The 24,556-nt window shown below is 36.2% G+C and overlaps 1 protein-coding gene across 4 annotated transcripts in view; it reads left to right on the top strand.

Annotated features, from left to right (window-relative positions):
* Positions 1-24,556, top strand: part of LOC115213801 (TNF receptor-associated factor 6-like) — a 71,113-nt gene that overhangs the window by 31,797 nt on the left and 14,760 nt on the right. For 2 of the 4 annotated variants that reach the window (XM_029782668.2, XM_036505025.1), the window contains exons 2-4: positions 254-340; positions 6,639-6,810; positions 15,756-15,912. In XM_029782668.2, coding sequence (XP_029638528.1) covers positions 254-340; positions 6,639-6,810; positions 15,756-15,912 — 416 coding nt within the window. The remainder of the gene's footprint in view (positions 1-253; positions 341-6,638; positions 6,811-15,755; positions 15,913-24,556) is intronic. The other 2 variants (XM_029782669.2, XM_029782670.2) reach the window with 1 other exon arrangement.

The following is a 24,556-nucleotide window of genomic DNA, read 5'->3' as shown; positions in this document are numbered from 1 at the left end:
CGTGGATATAAATATATGTACTAAACTGGATCTAAAAATATTAGAAAGCCTTTGCTATGAAATTAAGTAAAACAATGTAAATACATTCCCTTGCAGTCATTCATTCATTGAAAAAGTGAGACAGCCATCTGATGAACTGTTTAATAAAACTATGTATATACATAAATGTATATGTATTTATAGTGTATATATATGTGTGTGCATATTCATATATCATCATCGATTTAACGTCTACTTTTCCATGCTTGTATAGGTCTGATGAAATCCATTAAGGCAGATTTGTACAGCCAGATTCCAGATTCTCTTTTTGTTGCCAACCCTCACCTGTTACCAAGCAAAGGTATTTTCCCTAGTGCTTTAAACATGGATAGATACATTTCCACAGAAGATTGCAAACAAACATTACTTGTATGATGGTGTTGTTTGTTAACAAATAATGCGCAAAAAAGACCAGGAGACTCTCTCTCTCTCTCTCTCTCTCTCTCTCTCTCTCTCACTCACACACACACACACACACACACAAATGACAGGAGATTTCATTCAGGTTTTGTCTACCAAATCTCACAAACATTTAGTTTGCCTAGCGCCACAGTAGGAGATACTTGCCCAAGGTGCTGTGCAGTGGGATTGAAACCAAAATCATATGGTTGTGAAGCAAACTTCTCAACCACAGCTACACCTGCTGCAAATCATTGTTACTATCATCATCATTTTTACATCCACTTTTCCTGCTGGCATAGGTTGCATGGTTAAACAAAATCCAACAGGTCAAAGGACCATATCTTGCTCCAGTCTCTCAGTTTTAGCATGAGTTCTGTGAGTGGATGCCCTTCTTAATGCCAACTAATGGAAAAAACGTACAAGATGCTTATTTTCCATGGCATCAGCACTAAGTGATCTTGCCTTGTAACTCATAAGACTAAAAAACCCTGCTTCTATGGGAGGAAAAATAAGAGATAGAGTGATGACTTTATATGAGGAATAAGGATAGGTTTGTTGTGAAAATGTATGGCCTCTTCACCTTTTACATGGGTAGGTGAAGTTGGTTGGAGTGATGTCACAAAGGGAGGTAAATATGGTGAGGATGAGGAACCAAAACATACCCTCGTGGTAAAATGTCCAAGAAAGTGAATAGAAGATAGTATGGAGACAGGAGAATCAAAATGCATAGGTAACATTGCAAGAGTGTTAGGGGAGATTGAGATATAGATATAATATGGAGATAGTCAAATGATTGTGGTAGGGAATATATGGAATGGGGGTGGAATTGATGGTAAATATGAATGGGAGAATTTTAAAAAAATGATGACTGAATGTCAATTGGAAGTAGTTTAGGAGAGAGGGAATGTTGACTGGTGGTACAGAAATGGTGATATGAAATGGTTTGTAGTAAAATTGGTAATTATGTGCTTTCTCATTCAATATCTACCCTCTGTTCATCAGCTGTTGCTGGTTTTGTACTGTAAAAGGATCTCCACAAAAAATATCTAGTGTTGTGAGGTATGAATGTAGTGGATATTCTACTGACCCTCTTCATTCAATCTACCTGTTTAGCAAAATCTAGTGAAGATATGTCCTTACATTGCTATGGTAGTGTGGAGGTGTGTGAAGGCACATGGCTCAGTGGTTAGGGGCATTTGGCTCGTGATTGTAAGGTCAAGAGTTCAATTTCCAGTGACACATTGTGTCTTTGAGCAAGACACTTTATTTCACATTGCTCCAGTTCACTCAGCTGGCAAAAATGAGTTGTACCTGTATTTCAAAGGGCCAGCCTTATTGCACTCTGTGTCATGCTGAATCTCCCTGAGAAATATGTGTCTGTGGAGCACTCAGCCACTTGCACATTAATTTCACAAGCAAGCTGTTCCATTGATTGTATCAGCTGGGACCCTCGTCTTCATAACCAACAGAGTGCTCCTCCTATTTTGCTGGAAATAAAACTTCACATCTTCAAAGTCCTCTTGAATGCTTAGCATGACTGATTGTCACAGCAAGTTCAAGTAAATGGGACTAGTCATAGTTCTTTTTTGTTTTATGGCCTGGCTTACTAACTTATTTGAGTACCTTTATATCAGTGGGGCAGCTAATATATTAGCATATGCTAATATCGACCAATGTTTTATACTCATTATTACTATACATATATAAGTATATATTTGTTTTTTTCTGATGTATAGTGTGGTCCTATATATTTTATTCTTTTTTCGGATCCTTTCCTTTTGAACGGCACTTTGTAACGTAATTTCTAGGTAACTAAAAAGTTTTAAACTTCGTATACTGGTAGAATGTGTTTATAAAACATCATTTTCTCTTGGCTTCTAGCATTTCAGCAATTTTAACCAATCGCTGACATCCATATAGGTAAACAACATTCTGTGCATAATGAATATGTCCCTCCTTTAACCCTTTCGTTACTATATTTCTGACCAAAATACACCCCTCATGAGTTTCAATTAAATTCTAAAATAATCATGAATCTAGGCTTGTTTCATTAAATAACTGTAACTTTTTTACTTATCAACATATTAATGTGATATTTGGAACATAATTAAAGAAAGGGTTCTTAATCAATTCTATTGCATAACTTTTGTCTCAAAGTGACTTTAATTACAGGTAAATCCAGGTAAATTGAGCAAAAGTTAAAAATATTAAAATTTTAAATTGAGCAAAAGGTAAAAATATAAAAATTTTGTTTAAACATCACCATAGAAAATGAATCATCAGCTAATATTCAAATGGGTATGCAACAAAATTTTGATAAAGAAGAATTGTGCACATCACTATATCATCAGTTGAATTTAATGCACAACAGGTGTACCATAAAGGTGGAATAAAGTGAAATACTGGAATCCACCGCAAGTTTGACCGAACTAAAGAAATCGGTCAAAAAATAATATATGGCCCTGGTTATGGTATGGAAGTGATAAATTCCAGACCACATCGTTCCCTAGGCCATGCTGACTAACATTATTTTCCCTGTATAAAAACTAAATCCACGCAGTACCCAGTATTTGCTTCACAAATTTTCCGAAATTTGAACCCCCATTTTGTATTTGTTTACATTTTGCGTAAGTTTGTTTCCACATTGATCGCTTCAAACAATAACTTCCAGACCACATCATACCCTAAGCCATGCTGACTAACATTAGTTTCCCTGTATAAAAACTAAATCCACAACAGTACCCAGTATTTGCTTCACAAATTTTCCAATTTGGAATCAATGCTTGATAATATGAAACTCCAATCCATTTTCAAAGTTGAAGAAAAATCGATGCCGAAAAAAATGTGGAAAAAAATCTCCCAAAATTCAGGGAATTAAAATTACACGTCGATCGTTGTACAAAACTGTAGATGAACTGTTTACGAAGTATAATCACATGTTTTCACGAATGTACTAAAGAGATTTGCTCTGATGTTCTCATTTAAATATGAATAGGTAAATTTGGGCGGTTTGGTCACATTAACCAAAATTTTTGGGGGGCGGCTTTGGGCGGTTTGGTCACATTAACCAAAATTTTTTGGGGGCGGCTTTGGGCGGTTTGGTAACGAAAGGGTTAAGAAACAGATTGGGTTTATTTACATTTGTGAAGAAAAAAAGATACCCTTTCCCTAACCCTAACTCTAACCCTAAATCTAAAATAGATTGAAATGCAATAGATCGATACTAGGGCCATAATTATGGGTGACATTTTCATTTGACACTGCTAGAAAAAAATCCCATTTTCCGTAGCGGTGTCGTATGAAATTGTCACCCATAATTATAACCCTAGTATCGATCTATTGCATTTCAATCTATTTTAGAGTTAGGGTTAGGGGTGGGAGAAGGGTATCTTTTTTCTTCACAAATGTAAATAAACCCAATCTGTTTCTTAAAGGTGGGACATATTCATTATGCACAGAATGTTGTTTACCTAAATGGACGTCAGCGATTGGTTAAAATTGCCGAAATGCTAGAAATTTTAGACGAAATATCTTACAAACTATAGAATTTTCTCAATAAAGCCAAGAGAAAATGATGTTTTATAAGCACATTCTACCAGTATACGAAGTTTAAAACTTTTTAGTTACCTAGAAATTATGTTACAAAAGGAAAAGATCCCTTTTTTCTATTCTTATATCTGAAAATGGGGTTGTGTTATGGAATTTATACTAGAGTTATGTTGAATTATACATACAAGGGTGAGCAGATGACAGTACTCTTAAGGAATGTGACCAAATAAGGTTTGTTTTTTAACATAGTCCCCTATGCAGTCCACACACTTCTTCCATTGATGTTGAAGTGCTTGGATCCCCATTCATGAAGAAGTTTTCATCCTGTTGGTTATCAAAAGTCACGAACAGCAGATATATCATCATCGTCATTGCAATATTGGTTCCCAGCTAAATGTTATTTCATGTTGGGGAACAGATGGTAGTCAAATGGGGCCAAGATCAACCAGTTCAAAGCCACAGTTATGCACAGCAGCCATTGATACCAAGGACTTGTATATTGAAGTATTGTCCTAATGAAACAGGACCCCTTTTGTCAATTTTCCTGGGCATTTGGTCTTGATAGCCTTTCATAACTAACTCACCAAGTTGATGTAGTACTCGCCATTGATGATGTAGCCCTTTTGAAGCTGGTCAATAAACACAATGACTTTTGCATCCCCCAAAACTGAGGTCATCATATTTCCTACAAATGAAATGACCTTGACCTTCTTTGGAACAGATGAGGAGGGATGTTTCCACTGCATGGATTGTCTCTGGCTCAAAGCGATGAAGACAACACTCACCCTGGGTTAGGAAATGTTCGAGGAGGCTAGCTGTATCTGCTTCAAACAATGTTAGATTTTGCCATGATTTAATTGTAATTAACCTGATGTGCTTTTGATCAGGTGTCAGAAGACATGGCATCCACTGAGTAGAAACGTTTGTTATGCCAAGTCCATTGTGCAGAATATTCTCAACAAATATTCTCAATGCTAATAGCATTGGCTATTTGATTTATAGTCAGTTGCCTCTCAACCATCACCACATGATGAACATGATCAATGTTTTCCACAGGGGTGGCAGTTACAGAACATCCAGATCTTGGATCTTCTTCAAGACTCTCCCTAAATTCAGCTGCCCACTTTAGCACTGTTAATAAAGCTGGAGCATTATCCCTTAATGTAGCAACCATGTCAGTATGAATGTTGTTGGGGGGCTAAACCCTTTTTTTGCAGATATTCGAGAACACCACAATGCCAAATTTTGTAAGTTTTCAAGAGAAGTTGCTACTAGTTACTTTTGAAGTCTTCTTTGAATAGTTGGATGTCAGTTTACCTTGAACAAAACAATGTAGTTATGAATAAGAAGGGTTGGAATTAACACATACAAGATTACCTTGTGAACAGAAGGGAACTTTAGTTGTGCAGGTGAATAGAAACTTTTGTATATATTCCATAGAGTTACTAGTGGGTTTAGTGTAAGATGTCTGTAGACATTATCCAAGATTATTATGTTTATAGTTTCTGTCACTGAGATGTTGGTGAAAAGACTTTTGACATCCATTGCCAGTGCTGCCTCAACTGGCCTCCGTGCCAGTGACATGTAAAAAGCACCAACTGATCGTGGCTGTTGCCAGCCTCTCCTGGCACCTGTGCTGGTGGCATGTTAAAAGCACCATCCGTACGTGGCCGATGCCAGTGCCGCCTCAACTGGCCTCCATGCCAGTGGCACGTAAAAAACCCCAACCGATCATGGTCGTTGCAAGCCTTGCCTGGCACGTGAAAAGCACCCACTACACTCATGGAGTGGTTGGCTTTAGGAAGGGCATCCAACTGTAGAAACAGTGCCAGATCAGACTGGGCCTAGTGCAGCCTCCTGGCTTCCCAGACCCCAGTCGAACCGTCCAACCCGTGCTAGCATGGAAAGCAGACGTTAAACGATGATGATGATGATTGCGGAAATTTTGCCAACTTCATCAGTTTGGTACAGAATTTCTAAGAAACCATCAAATGATTGGTGTATTTATCCAGTAAGTATTTCTGTATGAATCTTTTGCTGATTATCTTTGTGGATATATTAAAAAAACTTTTTTGTTAAATCTTGAATTTGAAAATCTTAGATTGCTGTAGGTCAGCCCTGATCAAGTAGAGATATGATTGAAAGGTATTCCACACGTTGTGTACCTAGGACACACCATGCAATGCCTGCTTTCTTCTTTTTATTTTACTTTTTTTAAAGACAGAAGGGTTTCATTTAAGAAAAGTTTGGCTGCTATTGCTAGCAGGTCAAGTGACCACATTGGGACTCTCTCTCTCTCTGGTTGATGCCTATAAGGAAAAATCTTGGTGTGGTAGGAGTTCCATAGTGTTGCTATTCAAAAGAACAAGGATTGAGGAGGAGAAAGTAAGGGATAATGTGGGGAGGAATAAGTAGCCATATTGGCTGTTACACAGCTTATCTGTTCAGATGAACCAGGTAAATGGAAATAGAGTAATGTACCATGTATGACACATGGTTGCTTTAAACCAAGTTTGAACTCATTACCTCGTTGTCAGTAGTCTAACATCTACATTTCACAGCCATTGTTTTGATTTCTGCTTCTTGTTTTTTTTTTCTTGTTTTTCTTTTGATTAAATTTTTTTCTTCTGTATTCTTACCTGCTATAGGTGATGAAACAACAAACTTGTCTACAATGGGAAAAGACGGCTATGACTATGAATTTGAGCCTACACCTGACCCAAAATATGAATGTCCTATCTGCCTTCTTATCCTCTGTGAACCCATGCAGACAGAATGTGGGCATCGATTTTGCAAGTCCTGTATTGACCGATGGCTAACGTAAGTCTTTCAACAGTTTTATAATATGCACTTGCATCATTTGCTCTAAATTCAAGTCTTTCCACGCTTCACTTGCATCTTTTGAGATTTAGTGAACTTAACTCCCAGTCAAATACTGGGGTCTCATATAATCGGTTATACCTCTATACCTCATTCAAACAATTACATTGTGTAACACACAATAGGGCCATCACCATTTAAATGTCAATTTTCCCATGTTTCCATGGGTGAGATAGAGCTCATGTGGGCAGATTTTCTCTGACTGGATGCAACCTGACACCAGCCCTCACCTGTTTCCAAGCAAGATACTATATGCCCATAGCCAGACATGTTTCCACAGAAACCAAATTTGGATGACACCACAACAATCAGGGCAAGGAGACACAAACACGCATACACAAAATATATATATGTGTGTGTATGTGTTATATATATATGTGTGAGTGTATGTATGTATGTATATATATATATGTATATAATATATATATAGTATATGTGTATACATCTAATTTTGTCATAAATTGGCTGACTGAAAACTCTAAGATTTTTCAATTCTATTTTACTATTATCAACATTTGCTGTTTCATTAAATTATGCTACCCAAATCCCAAAAGAATACTTTTCTCCCTTGTGTTTTGACTACACTAACTCTGGCGCCCCCTTTCTCTCTGTGTGCCTCACTCTGTCTGTCTGTCTCTCTCTCTCTTTCGATTACCACTTGCTTTGCCAAGATTTCTTCGACCCCTATCTTATATAAACTAGCGCAAGCACTCTGATTCCCCTACTCGATTTCTTAATACCTCTGCCAAAAGAATACATATCCAGAAGATACTCTCGTCTAAATTTGCTACTTCGTGGTATGCTCGCCCTCCCACCCCCTCCACCTGTACCGGAAGTTCCTATCCTGTCATCCTTTCGTTGTCTCCCATGAACACTTCTAAAGGTTTTACACCATCCCCACCCCTACTTAGGGTTTATCTCCTATGTAAGGTAGTGATCACATAGTGCATAAATATGATGGTGTAGTGTATGCAGGCTGAATTGAAGGCTATTGTTTGTTTATGAATTCTGCCAAATGCAAGCTTTCTTTTCAGGTACATGACGCTGCTGTCCCCTGTCCCAGGGTCTCACGGGCCCACACCTCTCACACCCTCAGGGTTGACACTCAACGTTGGCACACTGAAAGATAGTCCTGGTGAGATTGTTGAGATGCTTAAACAGAGATGTGTTGATTTGTGCTGCCTTCAAGAAGTAAGGTGGAGAGGAGGTTCCGCTAGGTTCCTCACAGGCAAAGAACATTTTTGACTGAGGGCTGGTGAGCCAGATGGCTGCACCAGGCTCCAATCTTGATCTGGCAGAGTTTCTACAGCTGGATGCCTTTCCTAACGCCAACCACTCCGAGAGTGTAGTGAGTGCTTTTTACGTGCCACCAGCACGGGGGCCACTCAGGCGGTACTAGCAATGACCTCGCTCGAATCCTTTTACATGTGCCAGTGAAGCGACGTTGGTAATGATCACGTTCGAATGGTGCCATTTTATGTGCCATGGGTACGGAAGCCAGTTAGTTGCTCTGGCATCGATCACGCTCGGATGGTGCTCTTGGCACCCTACTAGCACAGGCATAAGTGCCAGTAAGGTGATGCTGGTAACGATCATGCTCAAATAGCCGCTCTGTCAACGATCACACTCGTATGGTGCTCTTTGCACCCCACTAGCACGGATGCCAGTCATCGAATTGATTTTCATTTTGATTTTAATTTCACTTGCCTCAACAGGTCTTCGCAAGTAGAGTTTAGTGCCCAAAGAAGGAAAAGGTACGCATAAGCTGGCTGGTTATGCTCCTTGCATAGGCCACAAGGTTATGGTCTCATTTGGCTTGCCGGGTCTTCTCAAGCACAGCATATTTCCAAACATCTCAGTCACTAGTCATTTCCTTGCTGAGGCCTTATGTTCAAAGGTCGTCCTTCACCACTTCATCCCAGGTCTTCCTGGGTCTACCTCTTCCACAGGTTCCCTCCACCACTAGATTGTGGCACTTTTTCACGCAGCTATCCTCATCCGTTCTTGCCACATGACCATACCAACGCAGTCGTCTCTCTTGCACACCACATCTAATGCTTCTTAGGTCCAACTTTTCTCACAAGGTACTATCATATATATATATATGGTATATACATAATATATATATATATATATCATATATGTGTCACATATATTATATATATATATATATATATCATATATATTTATATGATATTTATATAACATGTATATATAATGTATCTGTATCATATATATATGAGATATATATAATATATATATATATTTATATATATATATATATATATATATCTTATAAAATGAGATAGGGGTTGTAAATTCAACCCTCCATGGGATAACATATATCCAATATACTGCTAGAGAGGTACCCAACAAAGCTAATACATAAATGTTAAAAATTGCGATGCAATTAATTCATCTACTGTATTATGTGGGCAAAGGTAAATATATCTAAATCAATCATCAACCATCTGATAATACCCAATCAATACTTTATTAAACCATTACACAATAGCAATGATATTATACATTAATATAGTACAAATATAACAAGACATAAAAATAGAAATAGAAATACATTTACATTGTAGCTGACAGCTGTTTCGGCCGTGAAGACAGGTATGTCCCATTTAACCTATTAGCCATATAAAGCAGGTATAAATGAGACATTAACAAGAATATCTCACGGCCTCTTCAGAGAATTTAATGCAAGTATGAAAAAAATTTACATATAAATATAAATATGTGTGCATACACACTCATATTCTTACATATATAATACACAATAATACAATATAAACAATATAGATCAATATACATCAACAAACACAATAATGTTCCATATTGAACTCCACAGTTCCATAACCAACATCAAGGAACCACAACATGTACACTCACACTCAAAGCAGGCATATATATTGAACAGTCCAATACATTAAAATGTGTCATTACACAAAAAGTCAATAAAATTAATATTAATAACTCCACGACTGTACCATCTAATGCCAGCGGACATCCACATATATACGCAATCAGTCGAACTTCTCTGCCCGCATGGTATTGATTTTCATAGATGGATTCGATTGGCCTATAGTTTTAAATTTGAATTACAATGGAAATTTTACGGTTAGTTAGCTAGGAAACATACACACGCGCACGCACATCCACAAATCGTGCGCACATACATACATAGTTATATGTATACACACACACCCACACACATACACACCCACATACACAACCAAATCATAAATAAATAAATAAATAATATAAGGGGTACTATCGCAACTATACACATGCAAAACAGAGGAACTCAACCGATTGCACATACATGCATGCAGACATCCACCCGCCCCAGACGGGACCATGGCCGTGGTATTAACTAAGTATTTATAAACAGATCCACTCACATATGTCCATAAATCCGTAAATGCAAACATACATATAATTATATCCAGATAGAAAGTGTAATTTGTCATAAGGTACATAATTCATGTGACACCGTACTTTTCATAAACATAATATTTTAGAACTAAAACTGTCCGCAACTTTACTGCTATGTTTTATTCAAACATTCGCTAAATTATAAAGTATAGAATACCCGTTTATGTTTGTCTATCAAAAGACATAAAAATATATATATACTAAGTTAACAGAGGTTTATAATAATTAAATTATAAGAAATTAATTGTAAAAAGTCAAAATACGCTAATATTCTAAGATATATAATCAAAATACCTCCTTATAGCTTATACAGATAACCTCCCTACGTGAGAAGTCTAGTATTATTACAATACTAATATTTTCCTATTAAAACCCTCACCAACGAACTAATAGAATTACACTCACATCTACATGTCCATATGTATACTCATGTGTAACAACAGACATACACATACACACCATATATTTTCACATATGATGTGCGTGTAAACATTCGTAGTACTTATATATATATATATATATATATATATATATATATATTTTTAAGTATCAGTGGACACATAAATACATATATAATAATTAACAGGATTTAGCATTAAATAGTATCAGTGGACATATAAATACCTATAAAGTAATTAACAGGACTTACCAATAAATAGTATATAAGTAAATAACAATGAATTAAATTAATTATAAGTTAATAATTGCAATTACTTAAAATTAAAATGTAATAAAATAAAATAAGATGAAATAATTAAAATTAAAATGAAAATATAAGTAAAAGCATGTATACATATATATATATTATAATAAATAATGGATATGTGTGTATATATCTACATATAAATAAATAAATGAATAAATAAATAGATAAATACCATAGAATACAAATTAAGATAAATACAAAGGTAAACCTAATATATAATACTGCTAATATGTATATATCCACATATACATAAATGGATAGATAAATAACATAAAATAAAAAAAAATACATTGAAATGAGTACATAGATAAACTTAGTATACAGGCTACTATTATGTAAATATTTACATATAGATAAATTAATAAATAAATAGATAAATAACATAAAGTACAAATCAAGATGAGTACAAATATAGACTAAATACATAAGACTGCTAATATGTATAAAGCCAAATATAAGTAAATGAATAGATTTATTAATAAATAACATAAGATACAAATTAAGATGAGTACAAAGATACACTAAATATACAATATATAAGACTGCCAAATAAATACCTGCAAAAACCCATATACTCATCCAAAACAAACAATGTACATTCAATATAGACTCTCATTTATTACATATTAGTATTACAGTATCTAAAACCAGGTTCCCTAACTATGATACTCATACACACTCAACAATTTTGGAAATCCCCATGAATATCATATTTCTGTGTATATACCAAAATATATATATTCATGTTCCAGTGTATTTCCCTTATAAGCCAGGACAAAAAACAAAAAACAATCAATACAGAACATATATATTTATATATATGTGTAGCTACAAGATTATAAATTTATAAGTTGCATGTTTCAAATTGTAAAGACTACTATTACAATCAGATATAGAGGAAAGTTAAAATATTACTAGTAGAAAAGCTAAGTTCTATTTAAATCTAGAGAAAGTGTATGGTAGTTTATGAATGCAAAAAAAATTCCGCTCATTAATATTATTAATAATAGGCCTACCAGCTTTGATAATGAAAAAAATTTCATTAATACATAGAGAGCATTTTTTTATTTTTACTATTATATACAGGTGCAGAAGTTAGTATTTTCCAATTTAATTTAAAATCTATGTTCTTACTTTTGAGTTCCCAAATATACGCACTTAACCTCGTAGAGTACATCCTGTTTTTATTTCTAAAAGTATATCTATGATAATTAAATCTCTGTTTCATGCTATGTATACCCTACTGCTAAATTGTGTATCCACAGTGCATTGATAAACTACCTCTTTCTTGAGGCATTGATTACCAAACACACATTGATTTCTGTTTCTGAAATTACAGTTATCAACAGGTTGGGGTAATCTAACATTGGCCAAAATTTCTGTAACACTATTCCCATTAATAGTGTTACAATTATTTTTACTATCCAATCCCAAATTCAACGAGTGATTGCATTTATTATTATTGGCGATATTCCTATCAATAGTAATAGTATTGGTGGTATTGGTATCATCTAATACATTAATATTTTTCCTTACAGGTACTGTACCATCATAATTTGCAAGAGGGTTGTTCGCGTTAGCTCCAAAAGAAATATTGTTCCTACGATTATAGAGAGGCAAATTACTATTATCTAAATTCAACTTTCTATCATTATAGAAGCAATCCAGTTTCCTGTTATTAAATGAGGAGATGATGGTGGCTAAATTATGTGTAATGCTATATCCTATTCTAACAGTTCCATAGTTAATTAATTGACCAAATTTATTCCTACCCTTAACAAAGTGCCTAAATATTACATTGTGCAAAGCTCTAACTATGTCTGTTTTAATCTGCAATGCATATGGGATTATCAGCCATAATGTATCCTTATCAGTATTAGGGTTGCCTATCAAATTGTTATTTTTAGTAATAACCTTGTTCCTCCTCCATCCCATATGTTTACTATCCTTAACATTGTCATAGTTATGCCTATCATTATCAATATTACCATAATTATTGCGTAAATAAATTTTAATATTTTTACCTTTTGCTCAATTTAAAATTTTAATATTTTTAACTTTTGCTCAATTTACCTGGATTTACCTGTAATTAAAGTCACTTTGAGACAAAAGTTATGCAATAGAATTGATTAAGAACCCTTTCTTTAATTATGTTCCAAATATCACATTAATATGTTGATAAGTAAAAAAGTTACAGTTATTTAATGAAACAAGCCTAGATTCATGATTATTTTAGAATTTAATTGAAACTCATGAGGGGTGTATTTTGGTCAGAAATATAGTAACGAAAGGGTTAAAGGAGGGACATATTCATTATGCACAGAATGTTGTTTATCTAAATGGATGTCTGAACTTCCACAAAGCAGATTGGAAACCGATCCAAAAAGGGATCCTCAGAGAGGACTGGCCGGAATGTCTCTCCACACCAGACATTGACATGAAACTAGAATGTTTCATGTCTTCTGTGCAAGCCGTATGCCAGAAATATGTCCCAGAGCACAAGGCCAAAACAAATAGAAGCAAGATTCCAAGAGACAGGAAGATCCTCATGAGACAATGGACGAAGGTTGCAAATCGTCTCAACCAACATCCCAAAAGTAGCGAAACATCCCGCCTAAAAACAACACTGATGGAGATCGAAAAAAGGCTGCAACAATCCTATGTGAAGGAGAAAGCAGACAAAGAAGCCTGGGTTATAAAAAACATTAAATCAAACCCAAAGGCCTTCTTTCATTATGCGAAAGAAACAGTCTCAGTGCACTACAAGATAGGACCCCTCCTCCAAAACGATGGCTCCCTCACAGACAGTCCAACTAAGATCAGTGAGATACTGAATGACCAGTTTAAAAGTGTCTTTACCACCCCATTGGAACACAAACCAGTGGACTTCTTTGCCGCCTCACCTATAACCAGCGAGGCAGTTACAATAGAATATATTGACATTAGCGAAGAAGATGTCCTACTAGCCATAGATGAAGTGGACACAAACTCAACTACTGGTCCTGATGGTTTCCCAGCTATCCCCCTCAAAGCGTGTAAGCATGCCCTGGCAAAACCCCTCAAGATTCTCTTCCAGAGCTTTCTTACAAATGGCAAACTGCCAAGCAAGCTGAAGGAGGGAATAATATGCCCAATACATAAAGGGGGAAGTAGAGCAGATGCCAAAAACTATAGGCCTATCTCTCTGACTTCACACATCAGCAAAGTTATGGAACAGATAGTCAGAAAGAAACTAATCGCATTCCTTGAAGAAAATAACTTGCTGAGTAATACCCAGCATGATTTTCGACCAGGTAGGAGCTGCCTGACTCACCTCTTACAACATTATGACATTAGGCAGTTACTCAACAAATCAAATGTGGACGTAATCTACCTTGATTTTGCAAAGGCTTTTGACAAGGTGGATCATGGTATGATATGTCACAAACTGCGTGACCTCAGCATAGCTGGAAAACTTGGAGTGTGGTTACATGACTTCCTGAAAGATAGGAGTCAGGCAGTAGTGGTAAATGGAGCCACCTCTATGAACACACAAATAGTGAGCGGTATTCCACAGGGCACTGTCTTGGGACCACTGCTTTTTATAGTGGCCCTCTCAGATATGCCCTCAAATGCCCGGATAGCCACTCTGGCAAGCTATGCAGATGATACAAAAGTTTCGCAGAAAATACAGAATCCCAGCGATGTTGCACACCTGCAGCAGGAGTTGGACTCAATCTACAGATGGGCTGAGGATAATAATATGCAGTTTAATGCTGAAAAATTCCAGGCCCTGTGCTACCAGCATCCAAAACTGAATATTAGACTTACAGGGTACACCGGTCCACAGGGAATTTCAATCCCAGAGCCTAAGTCTGTGAGGGACCTGGGTATCGACATGAGTGATGATACCTCTTTCCAAGTGCACATTACCAGGATGGCGACAAAGTGCAGACGACTGGCTGGATGGATCCTAAGAACATTCAGAACCAGAGATAAGGAAACCATGATGGTCCTCTGGCGGACATTCGTCCTCAGCTGCCTGGATTACTGCTCACAGCTATGGTCACTCACCAGTGTGAAATTAACAGCAGACCTTGAAGCAATCCAGAGAAAATTCATAAAGAAGATCGTCTCTTTGCAACAGCTCAGCTACTGGGAAAGGTTGAAACAGCTAAGACTCTACTCCCTGGAGAGAAGACGGGAGAGGTATGCAGTAATATATATCTGGAAGATCCTGGAAGGAATTGTGCCAAATTTTGGCATTGTAAGCTACACCAATGCTAGAAAGGGATGACACTGCATAGTGCCAAAGATCCCAGCAATGCCATCACACTTCAGGACCAGCTACTGCAACAGCCTGGGTTTCAAGGGCCCACACCTTTTTAATATTCTCCCAAAGGGTCTGAGGAACTTGCACAAAGTAGATGTAGCAGTTTTTAAATCAAAGCTGGACATCTTCTTGTCGAGAGTCCCAGATGAACCTACCTCACGGCAAGAGGTGCAAATGAGGGTAGCTATATCAAACTCCATTCTTCACCAAGTGCCACATATTAGAGGAGGCTCTTAGTAATAACAGTGTAGCACAAAACAGCGGTGCATCAGCATGGCTGCAGCTCTGAGCTGAAACAAGAAAAACGAAAAAAAAAAAAAATATGTATGTATATATATATATATATGTACGTACATATATATATATGTGTGTACGTACATATGTATATATATGTATTGGTCTTATCTGTTTCTTTTTCCACAGAGAAGGCAACTGCAAGTGTCCCATTGACAATGCAGATGTGGATCAGAACAAAATGTTTCCAGATAATTATGTGAAGAGAGAGATCCTTTCTATGAAAGTTCATTGTCCTTACTCAAGGAATGGTTGTAAACATATTGTGGAGTTGAATCAAATTGAAGTGAGTACCAGTTCTTTTTTCTTACCCTCTTGCTTTGTAACTGAATCTAGTATGTAGGTGATGTAATGTACTTCGTTCAGTGAAATTCATGTTTTATTGTGAGCATCATGTTAGCGAACTAACCCTCTTGTAACATTGTTAAATGAAGGAGTTAGTAAAATAGTTCTAAATAACTGCAGAGAGCAAGATGTTGCAAACAAGACATTTTGATCATCCGCTGCATCTGTCTTCATCCCCAGTCATCTTGACCTGGTCTTACCACAGGGCTGAAGACAGTCGCACGCAAGTTAGTGAGTTTGGCTGTACAACTCTTCTTCACTTTATTTAAAATCACCATGCAAGTCATCTGTTACCCTTAAAGATGATTAGGTGGTCCTCATTCCTCTGACAGATGAATATGTGCATATGTAGCATATACATACTGCTTTGGCCAAAATTATGGCGCAGGTATGTGAAAATAAAGAAAATGATTGAAACTCATTTATTTAATAATTGAAAACAGTATAATAAACATTCTAGAATCTAATCCATCAACAAATTGTGATTGATATGTCCTCCTTTTGCTTTTATATCCACTTTTATGCATTTTTGGATAGTTGATACTAAGTTGGTGCTTGTGGCTGGGTCAATTTTCTGCACTCATTGTTTTACACTAACATCTTTTACTATTTTCTCAGTGAATATCTTATTGATAACTTATCAGTGGTTAATATTTGTTGAAAATGTCTTCAAAGCAACAGGTTTCTGAAATTCAAAGGACTCAAATCATTGCATTATCTAGTGAAGAATTCTCCCAAGTTGAAATTGCAAGAAAATTGAAATGCTCGAAAAGGGTGTCCATCAAAAGGTACAATGAGACCAATTCTTTCAAAAACTGTAAAGGACAAGATCATAAAAAGTGTACAACCATGGGAGAAGACAAGTCGCTGAAGAGGATATCTCTAGCGGATCAGAAAAAGACCTCTTTTGACTTAACTGCTGAGTTTTTGGTGGCAACAAACAAAGATATATCAACTCACACATTGATAAGGTTATTAGAAGCTGGGCTCAAAAGATGTAAGGCCAGAAAGAAACCATTGCTGTCTGAAGTGAACATAAAGAAGCAACTGTCTTGGGTAAAGGAACATGAAGATTAGACTGATGATGGCTGTTCTAAAGTTGTTTGGTCTGATGACAGTAACTTTGATTTAGGTTCTCCACATTCATTTCCACCACTTTACTAGGCATAATTGGAATTCTTACACTTTTAATTGGATACCCAAAATGATCAGTAAATCTTTTTTCTCTTCAAATCTTTGGAACCCCTGAAGCTGTTTATATTCACCTTAGAGATGAGAGGCTTTTCATCCTGGATGTGTGGTCCCAGCAGTCAAATTCGGAGGAGGAAGTTTTGGGGGCTACATGTACTCTTCAGGCCCAGAAATGTTGTTCACTTGTGAGGGTAGAATGAATTCCAACACATACATCAGCATGTTAGATCAAGTTTATCAACCTTCCTTAGCTAAAATTTTCAATGATAACGTCCCAGATGGCATAATCTTTCAACAAGACAGTGCTCCATGCCACACATCCAGAGTCTCAATGGGTTGGTTTAGGGGAAAAGGGATGGGGCAATGAAATGGCCCTCTTAGTCTTCAGAACTTAATCCCATTGAACATTTGTGGTCACACTTTAGGTATACGAGTGAGGGGATGTAAATGTTCTAGAGAAAGTGAATTAGAAGCCAAAATTCATGAAAAGTAGCAGAAAATTGAGCTCGCTATGAGCCCCAACTTAGTCTCAAGTATGTAAAAACACATAAAAGTGGTTATCAAAGCAAAAGGAGGATATATCAAATACTAATTATTGATGTGATGGACTCTAAAATGTTTATTATACTGTTTTCAGTTATTAAGTAAATGAGATTCAATCATATTCTCTATTTTTTTATACCTGCTCCATAATTTTGACCAAGGCTGTATGTGTAGTGTGTTTGTATAGTGTGTGTGTGTGTGTGTGTGCCTATCAAAACGTTTCCTGTAAACAAACTTAAAGGATATATCATCATCATCATTTAACATCTTCCTTCCATGCTGGCATGGGTTGGACAGTTTGACAGGAGCTTACACCATTCTTCTGTGTCTATTTTGGCATGGTTTCTATGGCAGGGTCAGTTTGGACATGGCTTTTACAGATGGATGCCCTTCCAAATGCCAACCACTTTACAGTTCGAACTGGGTGCATTTTAAGTGGCACCTGCACTGGCAGGGTCACCAAGTACTTTGCAAGACAAGGAATCTTTAAGAGGGGAGGGGGCATTGGAGGAGGTGATCTTATGTCAGGTGATGAAAGGTTAGGGTGTGACAGAAACAGAAATAGATGTCTTGCTGTAGAGGAGGTACATAGTCACCCAGCTACTGAGAGGAAGAGAGCAAGAGTTAACAAGAATGAGGACAGAAAGAGGAGGGACATGTTTACCTTGAGAGAGAAGGAGAGTTAACAAGAAAGAGGTGTGCTATTGTAAAGGAGATACATGGTTACCTAGCCAGAGGTGGGAGAGGAAGTGATCGAAATTTATTCCGAAGTATCATATCAGACTATGGATGACTAAATTACAACAGGTATATAGTCCATTTTTTTGTATTATAGTACATTTTGTACCATTCAAAACTTTTTATCCTATATATGTGTGTGTGTGTGTATTCTTTTATTTGTGTCAGTCATTGGACTGCAGCCATGCTGGGCCACCATCTTGAAAGATTTTAGTCAAACAAATTGATCCTAGTACTTTTTTTTTTTAATGCCTGGTACTTATTTTATCAAGCCCTTTTGCCAAACTGTTAAGTTATGGGGATGTAAACACACCAGCACCAGTTGTCCAGTGGTGTTAGGGGACAAACATACACACACATGCACACATGTATATATACTACGGGCTTCTTTTAGTTTCCATCTACCAACCCCACTCACATGTTGCAACAGTATCACAGGATTGTTAACAGAGGAAGTAGTCTGTGTGTGGCAGATGTGCAGGTACAATAAACATCAAGAATGCACTGAAAATAAACTTCCTCGAATGTCCAGGGATGATCCTTAGAAGTAGTGGATAGATTCTGTTACCTAGGCAACAAAGTTAAGTAGTGGGGGAGGATGCTCTGAAAGTGTAGTTGCTAAAATAAGAACAGGCCAGGCATAGTTCACAGAACTTTGTTGGTAACAAAGGGCCTCCCTCTCGGAATGAAAGGCAAATTATATGTTGCCTGTATACAAACAGCTATGCTACATAGCAGTGAAACATGGGCTATGACTGCAGAGGACATGTGATGGCTTCAAAGAAATGAAGTCAGCAAACTCCACTGGATGGGTAATGTCAATGTGCATATATGATTGAGTGTAAATGATTTAAGAGAAAAATTGTGTATAAGAGGCATCAGATGTAGCATGCAAGAGAAAAAAAACACACTGATATTGTCATGTGATGCATATGGATGAGGACAGTTGCATAAAGAAGTGCCAATCTCTAATTGTGGAAGGAACCTGTGGGAGGGCGAAGACATGGGACAAGGTGATGCGAAATGACCTTCAGATGTTGAGCCACTCTGAGGAGATGACAAGGGACTTCTGGCAATTTACTGTGCTTGAGAAGACACATCAAGCTAAGTAAAATCATGGCCATACATACAGGTATGTCCTTTATGGCCAGACAAATGATCATGATAAAATGCAGTTGATTAGTTTCTAGCATAAACATGGCTTGTATTGAAAATACAGATGGCTCAATAATTGATCAATAAAATTTATTAATCAATGCATTGAATACAGTTTGTCCCATATCAAGATTAGACAGAAAGTTCCAATGACAGGTGCGATACAACTTCTTTTCACAAGCAACAAATGTTGCTTATAATGTGACAAATCTGTAAATGAAAGGGATGGAAGATATAGTTGAGTATTACATCTGTTTCAAAAGCACATGGTTTGCATCTTGCATAATATTATGAATGTCTTTAGTTATATGGTGACCTTATTCATCAGGTACATACAACAGTTTGATTGAAAATAGTCCACCATAAGGAAGAATGTAAAAGAAAGCCAGGCTAAATGATCAATGATGTTGCATAAAACCAGCAGGTTACTAATAACCTAGCTAATAGTGACAGTAACAGTGTTAGAAACGAATAGTAATTAGCACGTTAACAACAGTTTAAGGCAATCTGAACAATATCTTCAATTTAAGTTGGATTTGCTAATTATTACTCACTAGCTGACCCTGTGCCGTCATAAATGACGACTGATTGTTGTATTTTATATATAAATAAGGTACATAATAATCACAGATACAAACATTCACATACTTCCCTTGTACATGCACACATATATACTCAAATAGAGTTGAAATGCTGTTTGATTTTTCTTTTCAATGTTGAACGTTCACCATCCCATTTCCATTGCACACACACACACAAGCAAACATTCACATACCTCCCTTTTACATACACACACATATACTAACACAGTTGAAATGCTGATTTTTTTTCACCCCTTCCTTCATTATTCATCTATCACCCCTTCCTTTCTCTCATTGCTATTACTTTCTCTCACTCTCTCTCAGTCAGGGTTATTTCTCTCACTACTTCTTCACTGAATTACTATTTTCTTTCCTCTCCCTTCACTTATACTACTCTTTCTCCTACTCCATCCTACTTCTACTCTGATTTTGGATAAATATATATATATATATACCACAGCTTTTTCTTTAGAAGCCCATACAGCTTGTTTTAAAAAGTTGCTATAAATCAGTTGAGAACTCTGCCCCGCAGAAGAATTTGATATGGACGCCTCCAGTATCGATTATTCTATGAAAATCATACCTATACCATTCAGGGAACTATACTCTAAGAAACTTTTGGAGAAAATTACAGATCTTATTAAGCGTATGAGATGGAAAGCCTTCTTTTACAACATGGAAGAGGCTACTACAGAGAACATATTTTATGAAATTTAATCAAAGAAATTCCCTCTTAAAATCAAGGACTTAGAAGATTTTGAAACGGACCTACTGAAGCTTATAAACAAAATAAATTTCGTCTTTTAACACTTTCCAACAGAAACTGGAACATGACATCAAATACATAAGAAGTTCCAAAAAAACGGGGGGTTTTTCTGATAAAACCAAGAACTTATACCTTGTAGAAAACAGCACATACTCACGTCTTCTACATAACAACACTATTAATAATTACACTAAAGCTAGACCACAAGTTTATAACAATATTAATAAAGAAGCTAGCATTATCACCTCTAGGCTTAAATTAGATTTTAAAAAATAGAGGTCCTCCCCAAAAAAGAGGCCTTTATAACTATTAAAGACCAGAAGAAGAACTTCCTATCTAATCCTAAATGTAGACTTATTAACCCAGCAAAATCAGAAATTGGTATTATTAGTAAAGAAATTTTAGGAAATATCAATGCTGAAGTCAGAAATGCTACTAGGTTAGTACAATGGTCTAATAGTATAGAAGTCGTTGATTGGCTTAAAGCCATTAGGAATAAGAATAAAACGAGATTTACGCAATTCGACATTGTTGATTTCTATGCTTCTATCTCTAAGGAACTGCTCGATAAAGCCCTCACCTTCACAAGCGAATTTATAGAAATTAGTACACAAGATAAGGACATAATCTGCCATGCTAGAAAGACTTTACTCTTCGGTGAGAATGCAGAGTGGGTTAAGTCAACCAATACAGAGGGTACCTTCGATGTGAGCATGGGGTCATATGATGGAGCAAGCATATGCGATCTCATTGGACTATTCCTACTTGATACATTAGGTAAAACTTTTCCTGGTGTATATTTTGCCGTTTGCAAAGATGATGCTCTAGCTTTAACTACAAATACCAGTGGACCAGCGCAAGATTGGTTAAGGAAGGACATTATCCACTTGATGAAAACATTCAACCGTAGCATAACAGTAGATACCAACCTGACGGTTGTCAATTTCCTTGATGTATCTTTAGATTTAAATAAGAATATTTACAAACCTTATAGTAAGCCCAACGATAGACTTAGTTATATTAATGTAGATTCCTACCCCACCTCTAGTGTTTAAGAATTTAGTTAAAAACCTTAGTTAGAGAATTTCTAGCCTCACCTCCGACATAAACATATTTAATAATGTTGCCCCAATATATAATAAAGCTCTTAAAGATAGTGGTTTTAGTAAGGAAATAACCTATATACCTGTTATTAGTCCAGAAATAAAGAAAAGAAAACATAGGAATAGGAAAATTATCTGGTTCACACCCCCTTACTCCCGCCAAAATGATCTTTGCAATATGGAAAGATGGATCATCTGGAAAAGTTCTTTAGACCCTGCTACATGTCTAAATTCAAGAACTGAACTTTTTGGGTCATGTCCATATATGGCAAAACATTTGTTACATTTTTGGGACCCCCAAGATCACAGATAGAACCTGCTCTTTGTATTTTTATATTATGTCCACGTACAAGCCTTTCATGCGTCTTAACAGTTCTTATATATTTTGTTATATACTTTTTATTGCTTATATATACTTTCTGTATTTTATTTTTCCCCTTTCATAATTGTGTGACTATATATGCATGTAGTATTTGTATGTATAAGCATATACCAAACGTGTATGTGTGTTCATGTATACGTATGCATGTATATATACGAGTGTAAGACTGTATCCGTTGTACTTGTCTCCTTCCTTCATACATATATGTATGTATATATGTTTGTATATCTGCAGGTGTAGGAGTGTTTGACAGACAGGAGGCTGCATTTGTGTGTGTGTGTATATATTTATATATATATATATATACATATATATATATATATATTTATATATACACATATATGTGCATGTGCATATAGAGATGTGCATATGAACACAATGATGTGTGCATGGGCACATATGTGTGTATGTGCGTGTGTTTACGTGTATGTATATGTGTGTACATGTGTGCCCATTGGAGTAACTTCCCTTTATTTAATGGGATTTTTTTCATAGTGTTTTTGTCTTAACTGTTGAGATGCTGGAGCTGGCTTCAGCCCTGACTTCCAGAACTGAGTTTTATTTTGACAACTAACTGATTACATATATATATATATATATATATATATATATATATAAATTTGACATATGCGATTCTTTCTTGTCTTGGGATTCAGGGTCAAACGGCTGGCTGGAATTGCACAAAAAATTACACAGATGTGTAGAATGATCTGGTGGTGATGCTGGACTGTGTATTTTTTCATAGCTCCCATGTTTACCGAGATAATCTACTATAATAATACTCTTTTGTGTCTATGAATGAGGAAGGAAGGGGTGATATACTTGGTAGTGGGATGATGAAAATTGTACGCTGAAAAAATAAATCAAACAGCATTTCAACTCTGTGTGAATATATGTGTGTGTATGTAAAAGGGGGATATGTGAATGTGTGTGTGTCTGTGTGCGTGTGCACGCGCAATGGAAGTGGGTTGGTTCATCTTTGTTCGCTTAGTATTTGGGTTTATTTTTGATTTGGTTGAATTGTTTTTTTAACGTAAGCGTGCCCAAACAAGTCGAATGTTTACACAGAGCAAGTTTTACAGCCACATCATCCAAACTCACCAGGTGAAACCGGACTTAGCTGCTAGTATATATATATATATATATATATATATATATATAAATTTGACATATGCGATTCTTTCTTGTCTTGGGATTCAGGGTCAAACGGCTGGCTGGAATTGCACAAAAAATTACACAGATGTGTAGAATGATCTGGTGGTGATGCTGGACTGTGTATTTTTTCATAGCTCCCATGTTTACCGAGATAATCTACTATAATAATACTCTTTTGTGTCTATGAATGAGGAAGGAAGGGGTGATATACTTGGTAGTGGGATGATGAAAATTGTACGCTGAAAAAATAAATCAAACAGCATTTCAACTCTGTGTGAATATATGTGTGTGTATGTAAAAGGGGGATATGTGAATGTGTGTGTGTCTGTGTGCGTGTGCACGCGCAATGGAAGTGGGTTGGTTCATCTTTGTTCGCTTAGTATTTGGGTTTATTTTTGATTTGGTTGAATTGTTTTTTTAACGTAAGCGTGCCCAAACAAGTCGAATGTTTACACAGAGCAAGTTTTACAGCCACATCATCCAAACTCACCAGGTGAAACCGGACTTAGCTGCTAGTATATATATATATATATATATATATATATATATATATATACACACAAATATATAAAAATACTATGCTCATTATTATATTAGATTACATACACCTCTACTGTTGCTCATAGTTAATTTATTTGTAATGCACTGGTTTTATGCAACATCACTGGCCGTTTGGTCATTATTATACTTTATTGGTTCAACTACTTTTCATACTTGCATTACATGGCAGTGCCATCCACTGTGAAAACGATCATTTTGTCAGCTAATATAGTCAGTGCTTAATTAGCACATGTCATCAACATGAGATAGTATCTCTGGACATTAACAGTGGTTTAAGGTAATGTAAGCAACACATCCAATTTAAGTTGGTTATGCTGATTATTATTTATATATACACTCATTCATACAGACATACATAAAATCTGCAACATGAAATAATCTCTGTCCAATATTGGCTGCACAATATATAT

Source organism: Octopus sinensis, linkage group LG7 (assembly GCF_006345805.1).
Source record: "Octopus sinensis linkage group LG7, ASM634580v1, whole genome shotgun sequence".
Taxonomy (NCBI): Eukaryota; Metazoa; Mollusca; class Cephalopoda; order Octopoda; family Octopodidae; genus Octopus; species Octopus sinensis.
This window is presented reverse-complemented; position numbering and strand designations above follow the sequence as displayed.